Source organism: Lithobates pipiens, unplaced genomic scaffold (assembly GCF_037356315.1).
Source record: "Lithobates pipiens isolate NorthernLeopardFrog02 unplaced genomic scaffold, aLitPip1_a1.2 Scaffold_3, whole genome shotgun sequence".
NCBI classification, from domain to species: domain Eukaryota; kingdom Metazoa; phylum Chordata; class Amphibia; order Anura; family Ranidae; genus Lithobates; species Lithobates pipiens.
This window is the reverse complement of record NW_027507790.1, coordinates 222,559,491-222,576,730: the sequence shown is the minus strand read 5'-3', so window position 1 is coordinate 222,576,730 and position 17,240 is coordinate 222,559,491. Positions and strand designations below refer to the sequence as shown.

General features: G+C 43.3%; 1 protein-coding gene across 5 annotated transcripts in view; it reads right to left on the bottom strand.

Annotated features, from left to right (window-relative positions):
* Positions 1–17,240, bottom strand: part of DAB2 (DAB adaptor protein 2) — a 257,161-nt gene that overhangs the window by 90,307 nt on the left and 149,614 nt on the right. For all 5 annotated transcript variants that reach the window (XR_013263963.1, XM_077462815.1, XM_077462816.1 and 2 more), the window contains 2 exons: positions 7,000–7,131; positions 4,756–4,839 (listed from right to left, as the gene is read on the bottom strand). Coding sequence is in view for 4 of the 5 variants with exons in the window: in XM_077462815.1 (XP_077318941.1) it covers positions 4,756–4,839; positions 7,000–7,131 (216 nt within the window). In the remaining variant the exon portion in view is untranslated. The remainder of the gene's footprint in view (positions 1–4,755; positions 4,840–6,999; positions 7,132–17,240) is intronic.

The following is a 17,240-nucleotide window of genomic DNA, read 5'->3' as shown; positions in this document are numbered from 1 at the left end:
AGAGTTTCAATGTGTATGCAATCAGACAGGCCCTTGTACTACATGGTTTTGGTAAATCCGAAGAAAAAAATCTGTAGAAAATCTAATTGTGTGTATGGGGCTTTAGCCTGTAGTGTTCAATACTAAGTTGGCCCACCCTTTGCAGCTATAACAGCTTCAACTCTTCTGGGAAGGCTGTCCACAAGGTTTAGCAGTGTGTCTATGGGAATGTTTGACCATTCTTCCAGAAGAGCATTTGTGAGGTCAGGCACTGATCCTCCATCACAAACTCGCTCATTCATGTCTTTATGGACCTTGCTTTGTGCACTGGTCCTAATCATTTGGTGGAGGGGGGATTATGGTGTGGGGTTGTTTTTCAGGGGTTGGACTTGGCTCCTTAGTCCCAGTGAAGGGAACTCTTAAGGCGTCAGCATACCAAAACATTTTGGACAATTTCAAGCACCCAACTTTTTGGGAACAGTTTGGGGATGGCTCCTCCCTGTTCTAACACGACTGCACACCTGTGCACAAATAAGATATATAAACACATGGATGAGGGAGTTTGGAGTGGAGGAACTTAACTGGCCTGCACAGAGTCCTGACCTCAACCCGATAGAACACCTTTGGGATGAATTCGAGTGAAGACTGCGAGCCAGGCCTTCTCATCCAATATCAGTGCCTGACCTCACAAATGGAAGAATGGTCAAACATTCCCATTGACACACTCCTAAAGCCTCATACACACGATTGGACTTTGTACAAACTTTCCCTTGGATTTTTGTACAAAGGGCATCGGCCCTGAACTTGTATTGCATACACACGGCAGGACTTTTTCAGCCAACTTTCACCAAATCACGTGGTTTTCCTGCTCTTTACCGCCACCTTTGGTCAACTTCTGTATTGTCTGATCTTTTGCATTGGTTCTGAGCATGCCTGTTTGTGCTTTGTACAAAAGTCCTATGGTTTTCTGTACACACGATCAGACTTTGCTCCATCAGACTTTTGTTCCCAGAAAGTTTGTCCGTTCGCACAGCCAACAAAAGTCCGATGAAAACCAAAAAAGTTTGTCCGATGGAGCGTACACACGGTAGGATGTTGCTCCAAAACAGCTAATTTGCATGTTTGTTGTCAAAAAGTCCGATCGTGTGTATGGGCCTTAAACCTTGTGGACAGCCTTCTTAAGGCCCATACACACGATCAGACTTTTTGACAACAAACATGCAAATTAGCTGTTTTGGAGCAACATTCGACTGTGTGTACGCTCCATCGGACAAACTTTTTTGGTTTTCATCGGACTTTTGTTGTCTGTGCGAACGGACAAACTTTCTGGCAACAAAAGTCCGATGGAGCAAAGTCTGATTGTGTGTACAGAAAACCATAGGACTTTTGTACAAAGTACAAACACGCATGCTCAGAACCAATGCAAAAGATCAGACAACAATATAGAAGTTGACAAAAGGTGGCGATAAAGAGCAGAAAAACCACATGATTTGGTGAAAGTTGGCTGAAAAAGTTCTGCTGTGTGTATGCAATACAAGTTCAGGGCCGACGCCCTTTGTACAAAAATCCAAGGGAAAGTTTGTACAAAGTCCTATCGTGTGTATGAGCTTTTAAGGCCCATACACACGATCAGACTTTTTGACAACAAACATGCAAATTAGCTGTTTTGGAGCAACATCCGACCGTGTGTACGCTCCATCGGACAAACTTTTTTGGTTTTCATCAGACTTTTGTTGGCTGTGCAAACGGACAAACTTTCTGGCAACAAAAGTCCGATGGAGCAAAGTCTGATCGTGTGTACAGAAAACCATCGGACTTTTGTACAAAATACAAACAGGCATGCTCAGAACCAATGCAAAAGATCAGACAATAATACAGAAGTTGACCAAAGGTGGCGGTAAAGAGCATAAAAAACCACATGATTTGGTGAAAGTTGGCTGGAAAAGTCCTGCTGTGTGTATGCAATACAAGTTCAGGGCCGACGCCCTTTGTACAAAAATCCAAGGGAAAGTTTGTACAAAGTCCTATCGTGTGTATGAGGCTTTAGACTGGGATGCCAAGTTCATGTGCATGTAAAGTCAGGTGTCACAATACTTTTGGTAATATAGTGTATAAACAGAATAAATAAAGAGAAAACCTTCATATACAGAATCCTATACCCACAGTTGACAAGAGGAAGCAAAAAATACCCAACATAAAGCATGGGGTATGGAGCAGGAGGGGAAAAGTTAATTCCTTCCTGATCCCCCAGAAGGCAATCAGATATTCCCTGGAGATGGCAATAAACAAAACCAGACATGTTTGAATGCTATGATGTAGGCTACAGGGCCTCTTCTAGCCTAGTCCACGTATGGAAGCACGGTGTTCCTCTCTTTGGCACTGGAAATTTAGTGATCCAGAATCCTTTTTATGGTATTTTTGTTCCTTCATAAACAATATACTCATAATACTTCTATATTACCGCACATGTATTATCTTTATAATACCTATAGTAAATGGATGACCCCAACCACTGCCCTTCGTGCTTTCTCTATATCTACATTCTACCCTTCTGGGTGGTTGTGGATTGCCACTTTAATATTGCTTAGTCATGGTATGATCGGAATATGATGGTTTTGTCATTTCCCAATGTAACATCATTGCTTGATAGTCATTTATAAATTTTTTTACTTTATTGTTTAAACTTTTTTTTCAATAAAAATTATTGGAAAAGACAAACAGACAAGTATGAAGTCCAGCCTGGGTGACAAACATGGCTCCCTCCATAGATACAGTGCGCTTGAGGGTAGCTGCTCTAGGATAAGAATTGTGTTATTTGTATGACTACCAGGTGAAAATAAAGAAAAAATAAAACAAATGCAGTTGAGAGCCAGAGTCAGCTGCCCCGTCCCCTCTCCTGTCCGGCACTTCAGTAAGTGCAGGAGGGAGCAGAGCAGAGAGTGGTGACAGACAGTCACTGCTCTCTTCTGTGAGTAGACTGATAGATCAGCGGTCATGGGATTGCTCAGTTCTTGGGCTTAGAGCTGACGTGGGGCAGCTGCAGCGGTAGACAGTGATGCTGCAGCATAGGCGAGCATGGATGTTTATTTTTTTGTAAACACCCCAAACTTTTCCTTCAAGTGGCATAATACGCTTCAATTCTGTGTTAGAAGAGATTGCTCTTGAAGAGGAAGTAAACCCTGATAAGTAAAAGCATAATGGGCTAGTATGCATCGCATAGCCCATTATATGGCACTTACCTGCAATTGAAGCCCACTCTGTCCCCACTGGTGTCTGCATCCATCTTCTGCCCTCTTCCTTCCGGGGCTCTGTGACTGGCCAGAGCCGCGTGACATCACTCCCGCACATGCGCGTGGGAGCCATCAGTCACCGCACATATTAGTGAAGAAATGGCACGGAGGTCCGTTTCGTCACAGCGCATGTGCCGATGACATCATTGGTGAACTACAAGGTAAATATCTACTAACCGGCGCACGTTTAGGAGATATTTCCACTACCTACAGGTAAGCCTTATTCTAGGCTTACCTATAGGTATAAGTGACACAGGAGGGTTTAACAGTGACACTGATCCAACCGCAAAAGTTGTCAAACGAACTGAAACCTGCCACAGATGATTTGAATCTCGTTACTCAATTTGAACCATGTATGGGCAGGCTGATCGATTAACTTGGGTACAACCAGCCTGTCGGATATTACATGCAGTTATTGCTAGTGGCTATGATACCTGTTGGCAGTAATCACTGTGTTCTCCCATCAGGGACTATTTCCCCGTTCCCTCCGCTAGGATAACACAATGATTCCACGGGAGGGAACCTGTGGTTGCAGGAAAGAAAATCGCTCCATCTCTGTCCGGTTTAAGACTGACAATCCAGTCACCGCTGTGTTCTTGACTCTTTCATAGAGCTTTGTCTACAATTCTTTGCTCAAATGAAGCACCATATTCATCCATTCCCCAGCGCTCCTTAAAGTGATATCAACGGCAAAATGTCTTTTAAAAAAATAATAAAAATCATGTCATATGTACCTGCTCTGTGCAGTGGATTTACACAAAGCAACCCCGATCCTCCTCTTCTTGGGTCTCCCGCTGGCGCTCCTGGCCCCTTCCTCCTGCTGAGTGCCCCCAACAGCAAGTAGCTTGCAATGGGGGCATCCAAGCAGGCACGTAGCTGCGACTTCACCCCACCCTTTCTCTCTCCCCGTTGGCTGCCTGGCTTTGATTGACAATGGCTCCCACTGCTGTCTCGGCCAATAAGGAGGGAGAGTCCCTGAGAGCCGATGCTCTGATGCACATTGCTGGATTGAGAGGAAAAATCAGGTAAGTACTGGGGGGGGGGGGGGGGGAGATGCTGCACACAGAAGATTTTTTTTTGTAAAAACCTTCAGCCTTTAGAACTACTTTAGGTGAGAATCTTTCTGTGTGCAGGAACTGCAGCCACCTGAGACAGTAGAGAAGGGCCCCGTCATGAAGCAATAGCCACACAAATGTCATAACTGCACAAGGAGAGATTCTTCCCAATGTAAACATGAATATAATTATAGTCAGTGGGAACCTGGTTTAAAATAGTTGCATTATTAAAACTCCCCAAATAGCACGTGATGCAAATATAGCATATCATGTGGCATCAGCTGTGTTGTCATGTAAGATAAAGTAGTGGGTGTTTGAACAGGTGTGAGCTAAGGTTAAATACGCTTACAAAGCGCTCTTGGTTAGTAGATATGTATTAGCCATTGATTCTTCCCTTTATTGACCAAATCTATTGCTGGTGAGACACATACCTTCTTCTTGTCTTCATCTTCCCTTTTCTTAATGTTATAGATGACCTGGAAGAGATCTTTGAGATCCACCACTAGAGGTTCAGCCTAAAGCAAAACATAGACAAGTTCTAATTAGAATATGAAATGACAAATGATATGCCTGGGATGGGCAGGATACACATATATACAGCTGTGCTCATAAGTTTACATACCCTGGCCATTTTTTAGAGAATACGAATGAAGCCATTTATTACCAATCAACTGTGTTTACTCTTTTAAAATCATAATCACAACAGAAACTACCCAAATTTCCCTGATCAAATGTTTACATACCCTGGTGATTTTGGCCTGATAACATGCGCACAAAGGGGTTTGAATGGCTACTAAAGGTAACCATCCCCGCTGAGCCAGCGGATGACAGGGCGGTCCCTGCACACTGTGACTGCGACATTATGGCGGACACAGCGGACATTTTTGACACATTTTTTGGGACCATTGTCATTTATACAGCAATCAGTGCTATACAAATGCAGTGATTCCTGTGTAAATGACACTGGCGGTGAAGGGGTTAACCAGGGGGTGGCAGTGTAGGGGTTAAATGTTCCTAGGGGCGTGTTACTAACTGTGGGGGGCTGGGCTTTGTGTTAGTGAACACTGATCTCTGCTCCAATCACATGGAGCAGAGATCAGCGTCATTTGTTGCTAGGCAGAACGGGGAGATGCTGTTTACAACGGCATCTTCCCGTTCAGCCGCCCCGTGAGACGATCGTGGGTATCCCCACGGCGATCGAATCTGCGGGACCCGCGACCGGACTCACGGGGGTCCCGATAGCAGGGGCGGCATATAAAAATGGACGTACCTGTATGCCAATATGCCTGCCCGTGGCATTCTGCCGACGTACATCGGCGTGCGCCATTCGGGAACTGGCCACTCATTAAAATGAGAAGAAAAGAGGTTTAACCTTAAACTACGTAGATGGTTCTTTACTGCAAGAGTGGCAAGGATGTGTAATTCCCTTCCACAGGAAGTGGTCTCAGCAGGGGACATTGAGAGTTTCAAAAAATTATTAGATAAGCATCTGAACGACCACAACATACAGAGATATACAATGTAATATGACATATAATCACACACATAGGTTGGACTTTTTTCAACCTCACCTACTATGTAACTATGTATTTAGATGTTCTTTTTAAAAATAATAATTAAAGTGGTTGCAAACCCTCCCCCACAACTTTTTCCCATGTAAATCAGCATATAAAACCCTAATAAACACTGCTTGTAGATATCTCCTTACTTGCATAGTAGTGTTGTAATCCCTTTTGTTCTTTAGAATGATGTCACTGAGCATGCCCAGATCTCCCCTGATTTACGGTACACTCTCTATGTGCTTATCTATCTGTTATCAGGACTTCCTATGGCACACAACACTGAACCCCCAGGAGACTTCATAATCACTCAGAGCTTCCTCCTACACACCATGTGACCTCACATGCAGTGTAAAGCAGGGCATGGGACAGCATTACTGCCGTCTTATCAGCTGAAGCTGATTAGACTCACACAGGCAAACACTAGATAATCAGCACAAGTAAATACTATGAAATAAATCAAGTCAGCTATGAACAGGGAAGCACGGTTGCCATAAAAATGTTGGATTGAGAAGGAGGCTTGCTTAACAATACAGGAAGTGCTCAATGTAAGGGCAGAAATACACTCTCCTGTGGACAATACATAAGATGGAGCTGCCTAACCCCTGGAAACAAGTTTTTTAAAGTTTCTTTAAACAGTAAGTAATATGCGATTTGGGCTGGATTACAGTGGCCATAGTTTGATGATTACTTATTATAATGGACTAAATGAAAAGAAGCATCAGAGTGGGAGAGTTTACTTCCTCTTTAAAGTGCCATCATCCACATACAGAAATAAAAGGGACAATGTAAATTAAACAGTGTGTGTTTAGTATCACTTTAAAGAGACAAAAAAAAGCGTGACTTCAACTGTACTTTAAACTTTCATCAAACAACATTGTTTGAATAAGCAGCAAAAGGAAATATATCTACTATAACATAGGAAATAAATGCAAAGACCTATTCATGTAGTAGTGTTGCCATTTTGAAGTGTGATATAATCTGATAAAAATGCTAACTAGTTCATACACAACAATACACTTTATTGCATTTAGCCTAGCACAGCATCAGTATCGTTTCACAGCTCAGCTAAATTCCATCATCTTCCCATTGTCATCAAACTCCATGCAATCATACCTGCTGTGATGTTTTGATGGCAAAAAACTGATGTTGTCCTTCAGCACCACAAACATATCCAAAAGCTCGATTGTCTGTCACATCTCGGGCAATGAAGGAAATCTTGTTAACTGGGTGTTCATGCTCGATTACCTACAATGGGATTTAAAATAAACACGGCTAATTATTTTTCTTGCAAATTTTACAACCTGTTTGTTAGGTGAATGGCACAAGTCAAAACATAAAGCCATAGTACTAAAATCCTACAATGAGAATGCTCCAGGCCATAATGAACAATTTGGCTTATCCACCCAATACAGAGCAGTGTTATAGCCCAAAAGGGTCTGTTTCAAACAACGGCCCTTTATTAGTCAATGAAGTATGTGCCCAGGCTACATATTATGACCAAGCACAAAAAGCTATTTAAAACTAGTCTTCACCCAAAACTAAGTATTGTTGAGAAATGTATCTTCCACATTCACAGAGGTACTGAAATCACAGATCCTCCCCTCTTACTTCCCATAGCAGCATTGACTTGGCAGCCTGCCAGCCTTCTAATGGTAAGCCGGTAATTTAAACTTTTAGAAACTGAATGAAACGTAACTTTATTGTCTCTTTTGTGATTTTGAAGGATGAATTACTACTACCAGTACTTGAGGCTACAGAAGCCATTGATAGCTTGTTTTAACATTTGTTTTTTTGCTGCTTATAGACAGGGTTACTGATGGAGGTGGTAGGAACCGAGAACACTCCCTCCAGTAGGTTTGTCTAAGGCAGGCCCTACATGATGTGATTTTCTTTCCTACAACCATAGGTTGATGGGGGAATCCCTCCCGTACAGCTATCGTGTCGCAGAAATCGAGACCAAGCAATGTTTTTCCAATCTTCTGTTGTCCAACTTTGGTGAGCCTGTGCGAATTGTAGCCTTAGTTTCCTTGGTTGTAATGAATGGTTATTTTAATTATGTGGCGTACACTCGATCGGACTATCCGGCGGACTTAGTTCGGCGGACCAGAGTCCGCTGGACAATTCGAGTGTGTGGACTCCGGCTGACTTTTTCTTCCCAAAAGTCAGGTGGACTTTGAAAGAAGTCTTGACTCAAAATTGTCCGCGAGACTCTGCTTTCCGGCAGACAATCCGCTCGTCTGTGTGCTAGTCCGCCAGACTTTCTAAATGAACAGACTAGCCCACACATGGACTAAAGTCCGTCCATTTTGAATGTGACTTTGGGTACGACGGGACTAGCGAGATTGACACCCCACGAGCCCTGTCGCCTGGTATGGGTTTTAAGGGTAACCCCTACACTGAAAAATGGTGTGGGGGTCCCCCCAAAGTCCATACTTATCTGAGCACGCAGCCCAGCCGGTCAGGACAGTAGATGATAATTAAGATAGGGGAGGGGGAAAAGGGATAAATTAAAAAGGAGAATTCACATGGAATTAAGGTGTAAACTGAAAATATTGTAAGATATAACTGTTAAAGATAATATAGGAGTGTAATGAATAGTAATGTGAAATCTATGAAGAAAATAAAGAATTTATAAAAAAAGGAAAGGGGGTGGGGACGAGCGAGCGCCCCCCCCCCTTCTGAACCATACCAGGCCGCATGCCCTCAACATGGGGGGGTGAGTGCTTTGGGGAAAGGGGGCCCTGCGACCCCCCAACACCAAAGCACCTTGTCCCCATGTTGATGAGGACAAGGGCCTCTTCCTGGCAACCCTGGCCGTTAGTCGTCGGGGTCTGCGGGCGGGGGGCTTATCGGAATCCCGGCAGGCGTGATCAATATCCGGAATCCGCCCCCACCGTGCAACATCACATGCAGCAGGGACACCTGGAGGACGTGTTTGGCTTCCGGATAGCACATCCCCATTCGGTACGCCCAGAAGGTCACAGGGCCTCATCACATGACCTACATTCTCATCCCGCTCTGTAACAGGGGCACCAGAGTCAGGCAGCTTGTAGTAAAGTGCGCAAAAACCCTTTCGTGGCCCAGCGCATCACTGGAGGGAGACAAATCCCGGGATGGTCAAAATATAGCCATAACCTACTAACTATTCCATACCATGCAAAATATGGATTTTAATAATTAAAAACTAAGACATCATAACAGCCACCTATTCCTGGATCATAAAATAAATACACACAATAAAAAATCATTATCTAAAGAGAGGAATACTCATTCACAATTGAAATACTAAACCCTAAAATCTCCATCATAAATAACTTTCTATCTGAGATAAAACAATTCAATTCAAATTCCACGTTAAACCCTGTGGGGACCCCTACTTTGGTTTCATATACTCAGAAGGATTCACGGCGACTCAGTTGCCGGATATAATTTCCTCCCCTCCAATGGTTAGTCACCTTCTCAACCCCCCAGAATTTTAACCCTGCAGGGCTGCGATTGTGAAACAATCGGGGAAATGTTTAGAGACATTATGAGTTTTGAGACCCTTTTTTATATTGTTCACATGTTCTCCAGTCCTCACATGTAATGGTCTGGAGGTCCTGCCCACGTATTGCAGGCCACACTCACACTCCAACATGTACACGCCACCTGCCATGTTAGCCCTTGTACACACGGTTGGAGATTCCGTCTGAATGTTTCCTATCGGACCGTTTTGTCAGATATTCCGACTGTGTGTGGTCTGCATCGGACTGTTTCCGTTGGAATATCCAACGGACCAATTTTTCCAACTTGCCGGTAAAATTTTCCGACAAAATGCTCCGATCGGACATACTCCGATCATGTGTAGCCTACTCCGACGGACAAAGTGCCACGCATGCTCAGATCAAATTCCTAGACCAAAGCTATTGGCTACTAGCCTGAACGTAGTCTCGTCGTAACGGAATAACGTCATCACGTTATGTACAATTGGATTTTCCGACAACTTAGTCCGACCGTGTGTATGCAACATCACTTCCGGACCTCTTCTGGAATTAATCCGTCGGAATTACTCTGACAGATTTGGTCGTCGGAATCTCCAACCGTGTGTACAAGGGCTTACACGTTATCAGCTGTTTAATTTGATATTTTGTATTGGTGGCAAAACGCAACAAACTCTTTTTGATGTTACACTGAGTGTGCTTACACGCAGAGCAATGGCCACATGCGTGAAAACCTGTAAGGAAATTAAAAATCCTATTTTCAAAATGGACTGGGGGGTCAATGACCCCTGGGGCTAGTTTATCTCTTAATGGGGGAGCTTTCCTGTATATAAATTGGGGGTGTTCTAGTAGTACTGGACCAAGGACCCTATCTTGCTTTAAGATTGGCAAGTGCTTAAGGACAATTATTTCAAATTTCCTGTATTGAACATTAAAATCTAAGATCATTCTCATATTTGCAGATGAACTTTGATTAGACTTAAAGACATTGGACACCAAAGTGCTCCTGTCCAGACTACACACTGTTTCGATCTCTCTTATCATACCCCTTCTGTAAGAATCGAGCAACCAAAAGTTGGGATTGAGACACATAATCTCCTTCATATGAACAATTTTGCCTTAGGAGTATAAATTGTCCCCTGGGGATATTACAAAGTCACTTGCTGTGGTGACAACTCTCCACTGGAATAAAGGCATTATGGTCCGTGACTTTAAAATAGTTAGTCATCTTGACCTGATCCCCATCCTTTGTTATATCTAGATCAATAAAAATTATTTGGTCCCTACTAACGTTCCAAGTCAAGATAATATTTTTATTATTAGCATTGAGTTTCTGTATAAATGTATCAAGACCAGACTTATCTCCATCCCACACCATGATGAGATTATCACTCTATCTTTGGTAGCAGATTAACTCAGGGGGTCTGTTCTTAAATACGGTTTCTTCCTCCCAGTGTGCCATAAAGAGATTGGCTACACTAGGAGCAAACCAAGCCCCCATTGCTACTCCCCTAGTTTGTAAATAAAATTGTATGCCATAACAAAAGTAATTTTTTGATAGACTAAACTTCAGGCTATCAATCAGGAAACTCTTATGTCTTCTGGATAGGCCAGATGTATTAAAAGCACACTGCACTGCGGATAGAACATCCTCATGGCCAGGGCCGTCTTTAATATTGATTGGGCCCTGGGCAAAAAATTTATTGGGGCCCCCCCCATGCAATTTTGTTCTCCACCTGCTCTGAGATATACAATAAAAAGCAGCTGGATTCAAAATCAGTTTACTGTATCAGATCAGGCAGCAATTGCGATTGGTTGCCAGTGGTTACAGCATATCATTACTGCTTAATGACTGGTTGCTAGAGGTTACAGCACACATTAGGGCTCACTGATTAGTTGCTAGAGGTTACAGCAAATGATTTCTGCTTGTTAATTAGTTGGTAGAGATTACTGTTAAGTAATACTGCTCACTGATTGGTTTCTAGAGGTTACAGCACACCATCTCCTCACTGCAGGGGAGTATGATACACATATGAATGCCACCTTTATTTACATATCAATGCTGCCAGCCGCATCTATTTACTTAGTAATGCTGCCAATATTTACATATGAATGCCGGTTATATACGTGTAAACACAGGATCTGCAGGTGAGTCATCTGTACACAGCAATAGAGGCGATTCAGTTCGCATTGTGCGCTATATAAGTATTTCATTCATTCATTCATTCAATAAGGCAGAGCTGGGTAGCATTAGTACCATCACTTCACACAGGACACAGTACAGGACTAAAACTTCAAGGGACAAGGGCATTTACACTGGGATAGTTGGCAAGTATGAGGCAACTGCTTTGGGCCCCACAACAATGACAGGGCCCAGGGAAGCTGCCCCTTTTGCCCTGCCTTAAAGACGGCCCTGCTCATGGCTAATAATAGTGTAGAGAAAGCTAAAATCGTCCGTAATCGGAAAACTGGAAGAAGAGAATGTTAGAGATTCGAGGATTTGAACTATATGCTTTGTGTCCTTAAGAAACGCATTACTTTTACTGACCAAGGGTTAGAGAAAGGTGTCTATATATTGACCCAGCCTCTAAGAGACTGAGTCAATACCGTTCACTATTGGTCTCCCTGGTGGATTGACGCTGTGCTTGTGAACTTTAGGTAAGAAATAAATTACAGGTGTTCAGAAAAATAGAGGATCTAAATATAGTGCTTCCTTATTGTTTAGGACTCCTATGTGTTTCCCTCTCTCAATCAGAAAGTGTAAGGCCGCGTACACACGGGCGGATTGTCTGGCCAACTTAGTCCGCTGAAACGTGTTTCAGCGGACAATCCGCTCGTGTGTGGGCTTCAGCGGACTTTTTCAGCGGACAGTCTGGCGGACTAAGTCTTTCGGAATTTCCGTAATACAGTCCGTCCAAACTTGGTTTCAGTCCGCTCGTGAGTAGGCAAGTTGGACAGACTAAGTATGGCGCATGCTCAGAAACGATTTACACGGCCGAAGGTTGCATTGCAGTGTATTGGACGTCGAATTTCTAGTCCCGTCGTACGTGCCCTACACGTCATCGCGCAAGCTTTCAGCGGACTGTCTGTTCGTCGTGTGTGGTCAAGTCCGTTCATTCAAAAGTAGGACGGACTGTCTGTCGGATTGTCTGACGAACTTAGTTGGCCAGACAATCCGCCCGTGTGTACGCGGCCTAACTCTCCTTTATATTATAGCATGGGGTCCTTAGCCATTACACTATATGTATTGGTATCACTAAGTAAATTCTCAATTTTTTTTCTTATAGTACACCTTACTTAACACAACCAGCCCCCCTCCTTTGTCCTCTGGACGTATTACCAGATCCTATATTCATTAAGGATTCTATACTGTGCTTAATGTACGATGGATTGTTAACCCTTCGTATTTTAAGTAGTTCCAAATCTTTTGTATCCATGTTTTTGAAGACATCCAAATGTTTGGTGTCTGTATTGGGAGGACTAAAAACAGACTTGTTTCAAAGGCTAGAGTGGTAACTAGGGGGAGCTTTTCCTGGGATGGCAACAGTTCTAGTAGCTGGATTGGACAAAAAGTATTTTTTAATGTTTAGACTTTGGATATATTTTTGTAAATTAACATAACCCTGAAACGTATTCAAATTGTGAGTTTGAGCATATTTCAAATCCCTACCAAGTGCCCGGATCTCCTCTTCATTAAGAGGCGTGCCACTTAGGTTATAGATCCCGGACCCTATCGGGATTTTACTCTTTTGTACTTTTTTTTTTTAAAGAAAACTTGTGTTTCCTGCCATTGCTTGACCCCCAAACTCTATAAAGACTTTATTCAAAGGGAAACTATATCACTGCCAGGAATGCACCTTTCATTTCCATGGTTTAAATTGTCTTTTAAGTTGTTGCATCAACTGACAGTATTTAAGTTTGTCCCAGCCCCTGTCACTTTTGCTTGGCCTGCATATAAATGTGAGGAAAAATTATAAATGTTACTTGAAATACCAACAGGAATTAATACAATGAATACTATCATTGCATGCATTAAATGCATGTAGCTATCAAAACACAACAGCAGACCTTTAGGACTTTAATAAAACATGGCTCCCGATCATGAATATAAATGAAACTAATTTTTTTTTCATGTGACATTAAAGCTGTGAATGACGCGTAGAATAAAGCTATGCTGGGATGAGGAATCTGTTACAGTGCAGGTTATTCCATCCGTCTTGCCTGTCATATCAGCTCTGCTTATTGAAAACATCATTTTCTCTGAACGCTCATCAATAAATAAAGCAGCCGGTTACACCATGTGCAATATACACTACGGGAGACCTTCACATGACCTTTATCAATGACTCTTGCTTTGCTTGCATGACTGACTGATGTGAGCTGTAAATAGCAGACAACACTAATAAATATGAAATTACGTGGTCCACATTTTCTGCAACAAAGATTTTAATGTTGCTTATTATATTCTAGGTTGAAAAAAAAAAAAGACTGTATTAAAATATGTTTCCATCAATCAAACTATACAGTGTTTGCTGTTAGGGCATAGTCCGTCCTATACCATCCTGCAATGCAGCGATGGAGATCCTGAGCTGTGCGGGACCTGCTACAAAAATTCCATCCCTCCACCTCCATCATACCCTACACATAGAGCGAAGGGTCAGATCATGTGCGGACTTCTGAAATGTCAGAGAAGGAAGAGAACAGAAGGGATAACCATGAAATCCTACAACATCTTCCAACCAAAGTTTTTTGTTTTGGACAGGGAAGGGGTTGTTGCTGTTTTTACAATTTTTGTTGCCTTTGAGAGATTTTTCTTTTTGACATGTTATACATCTTGAAACATGGGTGCAGAGAGTACTTGAAGTGGATATAAACCCATTGATTTAGGGCTCATTTAGATGCGCAAAGTAATTTGAGCTCCCATTAGCGCACGTAATGTGTTAAGACCTGTTTTCAACGCGTTTGTATCTGGGTAAACACTTGCCAGATGCCCCCTCTGTAAGCAGGCGCAGTCTGTATTCTCAACTGCAGATGGAGCTTGACCTCAAAGGCAATGCAGGTAGGGGTGGAAGTCGAGGTTCCTCTATGATTTCCTCAGTCACATGGAGGTGGCTATTCTGGATAATGTGACTTTGGCAGCTATCTTAGGTCTGGCAGAGCTTATTTAAAGGAGAAGTCCAGCCTGAGCTTGTTTGGCTGGGCTTATCCTAAAGGTCACAGGAGTACAATTCGTTTTGCACTCCTACGACCTGTTTTCAGCAAAAAGCAGTCTTAAGTCCGCTCTCTGCTGACATCACACAGATATGCACAGGCACCGTGTCAGCCTGACTCTAGAAGTCTGGATCAGACAGGTGCCTGGACTGATGGTCATCTCAGCCTCTCAGTGGGTCGTGCAGGAGAGATGCTGACTGACAGGCAGCAGCTCTCTGCTCAGGAAGATGAGAAAACCGAGCTATCGGAGATGTTCGATGGCTCAGTTCTCAGTGCAGAAGTGGTGGGGAACACATGCAGCATCAGTCCAATGATGCATCCATGTAGGTAAGTATGCTTATGGGGGAAAAAAATTCCCATACATTTCTTTTAAAGTGTCTGTAACCCTAAGAAAAAATATAAGATCCTGTTCCTATAAAGCATGTTATACAGCACAGTGCTTGTGCTGTGTAATTTGGCCCCCTCTATCACGTAAAAAATCTGGCTGATCCTGCCTGGTTCTGCCCTCCCCCTGTAAACTGACCATGGTTTATCATGGCTGCTGAGCCCTGACACCGTGGTTAGTTTATGTTCTTCCGTCATCCACAGCTCTGCTCTCTGCTCTCCTGTGTCCCCGCCCCCACTCCCTGCCTGTCAGCTCTGTGTGTGAGCAGTGTTCTCTCCCCCCCCCCCTCGCTGCTACTATACAATGTAAAATAACAGTCTGTCCTTTGTAGAAACCCCTCTGTTATATTGCTCTCTGCCTTTGTTTTATAAAAATGAAGACAAGCGTCACATGACTGCCTGAGGCTCTCCTCCTCTTCTCTCGGCTGACGTCAGAGGAAACCTCAGCCCCTCCCTCTGTAGTTCTCGGAGAGGGGCAGGAGAGAGCTGAGACATCAGCTGACTGCACAGCAGCTTCAAAATAAGATATTACGGCGCATAATTTTTATAAAACAAAGGCAGTGAACGATATAACAGGTTATAACAGAGGGGATTCTACTGAGGACCCATAATGGCTTAACAACCACTTTAAGACTCCGGCTCCTGGGCTTGGTGCATTTTTTGCAAGCAGCTAGAGCAGGGAAAGGATCCCTGTGTATTGGGGTCAGTGCTAGAGATAGGGGAAGGTTCCAGGGGAGTACAGACAGTTCAGGGACTTGGTCTACCTTCCAGGAAGCCTCCTGTTTTTGGGTGTGGCCCGGCCAGGCCAGATCCTGCTCCTCATGACCGATGTCAGTATCTTCCATTCTTCATTTCGTGGGTCCACCGCTGTCTCGGTTGTAAGTGGTTCTGGTTGGCTGTGACCTGCTATACTTGCTGAACTTTTCTACAATATATTATTACTACCTAATTCGGACTGTGTGTGTTTTCTGCCCACTGCACAATGCTGCACCTAACCCACACCTCTGTGTTGGATTTCTATTGTATTGATTTTTGCATCATAATCTTGAATAGTAATGTTTTCTATCACATCGCAAATGTACTGTATACGCCATAGGAGTACCTGTGGTGCATTTGCAATATGTTTGCAGCTCGTTTACATTAACATAACTTCACAATGCAAGTAATGAATGTGTAGAGCTTGCGTCGCTTTAAGTGTCTTGTAGTGGCATTGAGCCTGGCAAGAGGAAGCACGTCACACAGTGGGGGACACTGGCATCCGGCATCAGACACACTCAGAATTATTGGGTGCCGAAGATTCTGCAGGGAGTCTTTTAAAAGAGCGCAGTTCTCTGGGAAGATATACAGACTTTTCTTTTGAAGAATTTTTATTTTCCAGACAACTGGAGCATTTAAAAAAACCTCTGGTTTGTAGTGTGTAATGCTATACTTAGTGACTGTCATCTGCTCACCAAGAGTCGGTGCCCTGCAGGTTTCCCAGTCCCTTAAACCTCAAATGAAGATACCAATGTGGGTGACGGAATTAAACTAGGGCATGGAGGTTTATTAAGAGCACCCTACAGGGAGCAGAATAGGGGCCACCAACTACTACGATTGAGGGCACCTACTGGGAGAACAACATGGCCTTCCAACTACAATGATTAAAGTGGTACTAAAGGCAGAGGGTTTTTTATTTGAATGCATTCTATGGGCGCGGGCTGAGCCATGGCTCCATTTCTGATTGGATACACAGAGCAGCAGTTTGGCTCAGGTGCCCCCATTGCAAGCCGCTTGCTATTGGGGCATTTGGCATAACATGTCAGTTATTTTTAAACAAAAAATAAAAAAGACTTTACTATCACTTTAAGTGCACCTACTGCGAGCACAACAGAGCCCTCCAACTACAGTGATTGAGTGCACTGCTCTGTTTAGGTAGAACTTATTCTGTTGTTTTGTAGTTTTGTATAGTGTAAGGGGGGGGTAAAACTTCAGTGACTATATTGCATTCTGTTGGCACAACATTGAGCAAAGGAGAGTCTACCTAGTGACACAGACAACTGACCCAGTATCTAAAGCTGGCCAATAAATTGTCACATGCAGCTGTTACATCTTAACCAATTAAAACACCCCCCCCCCCTTTTTTTTTTTACCCTGATGGCTTATAAGCCTGGTCTGCACCTGCCTGCAGTGGTATGACATTGAAAAGGGGGCAGGACCCTAAAAAGCATAAGCCTGCCCAATGCTATTTCCTGCAAAATGTCTACACAGGACTACAACGTGTGTGTGAGGATACACCACAAC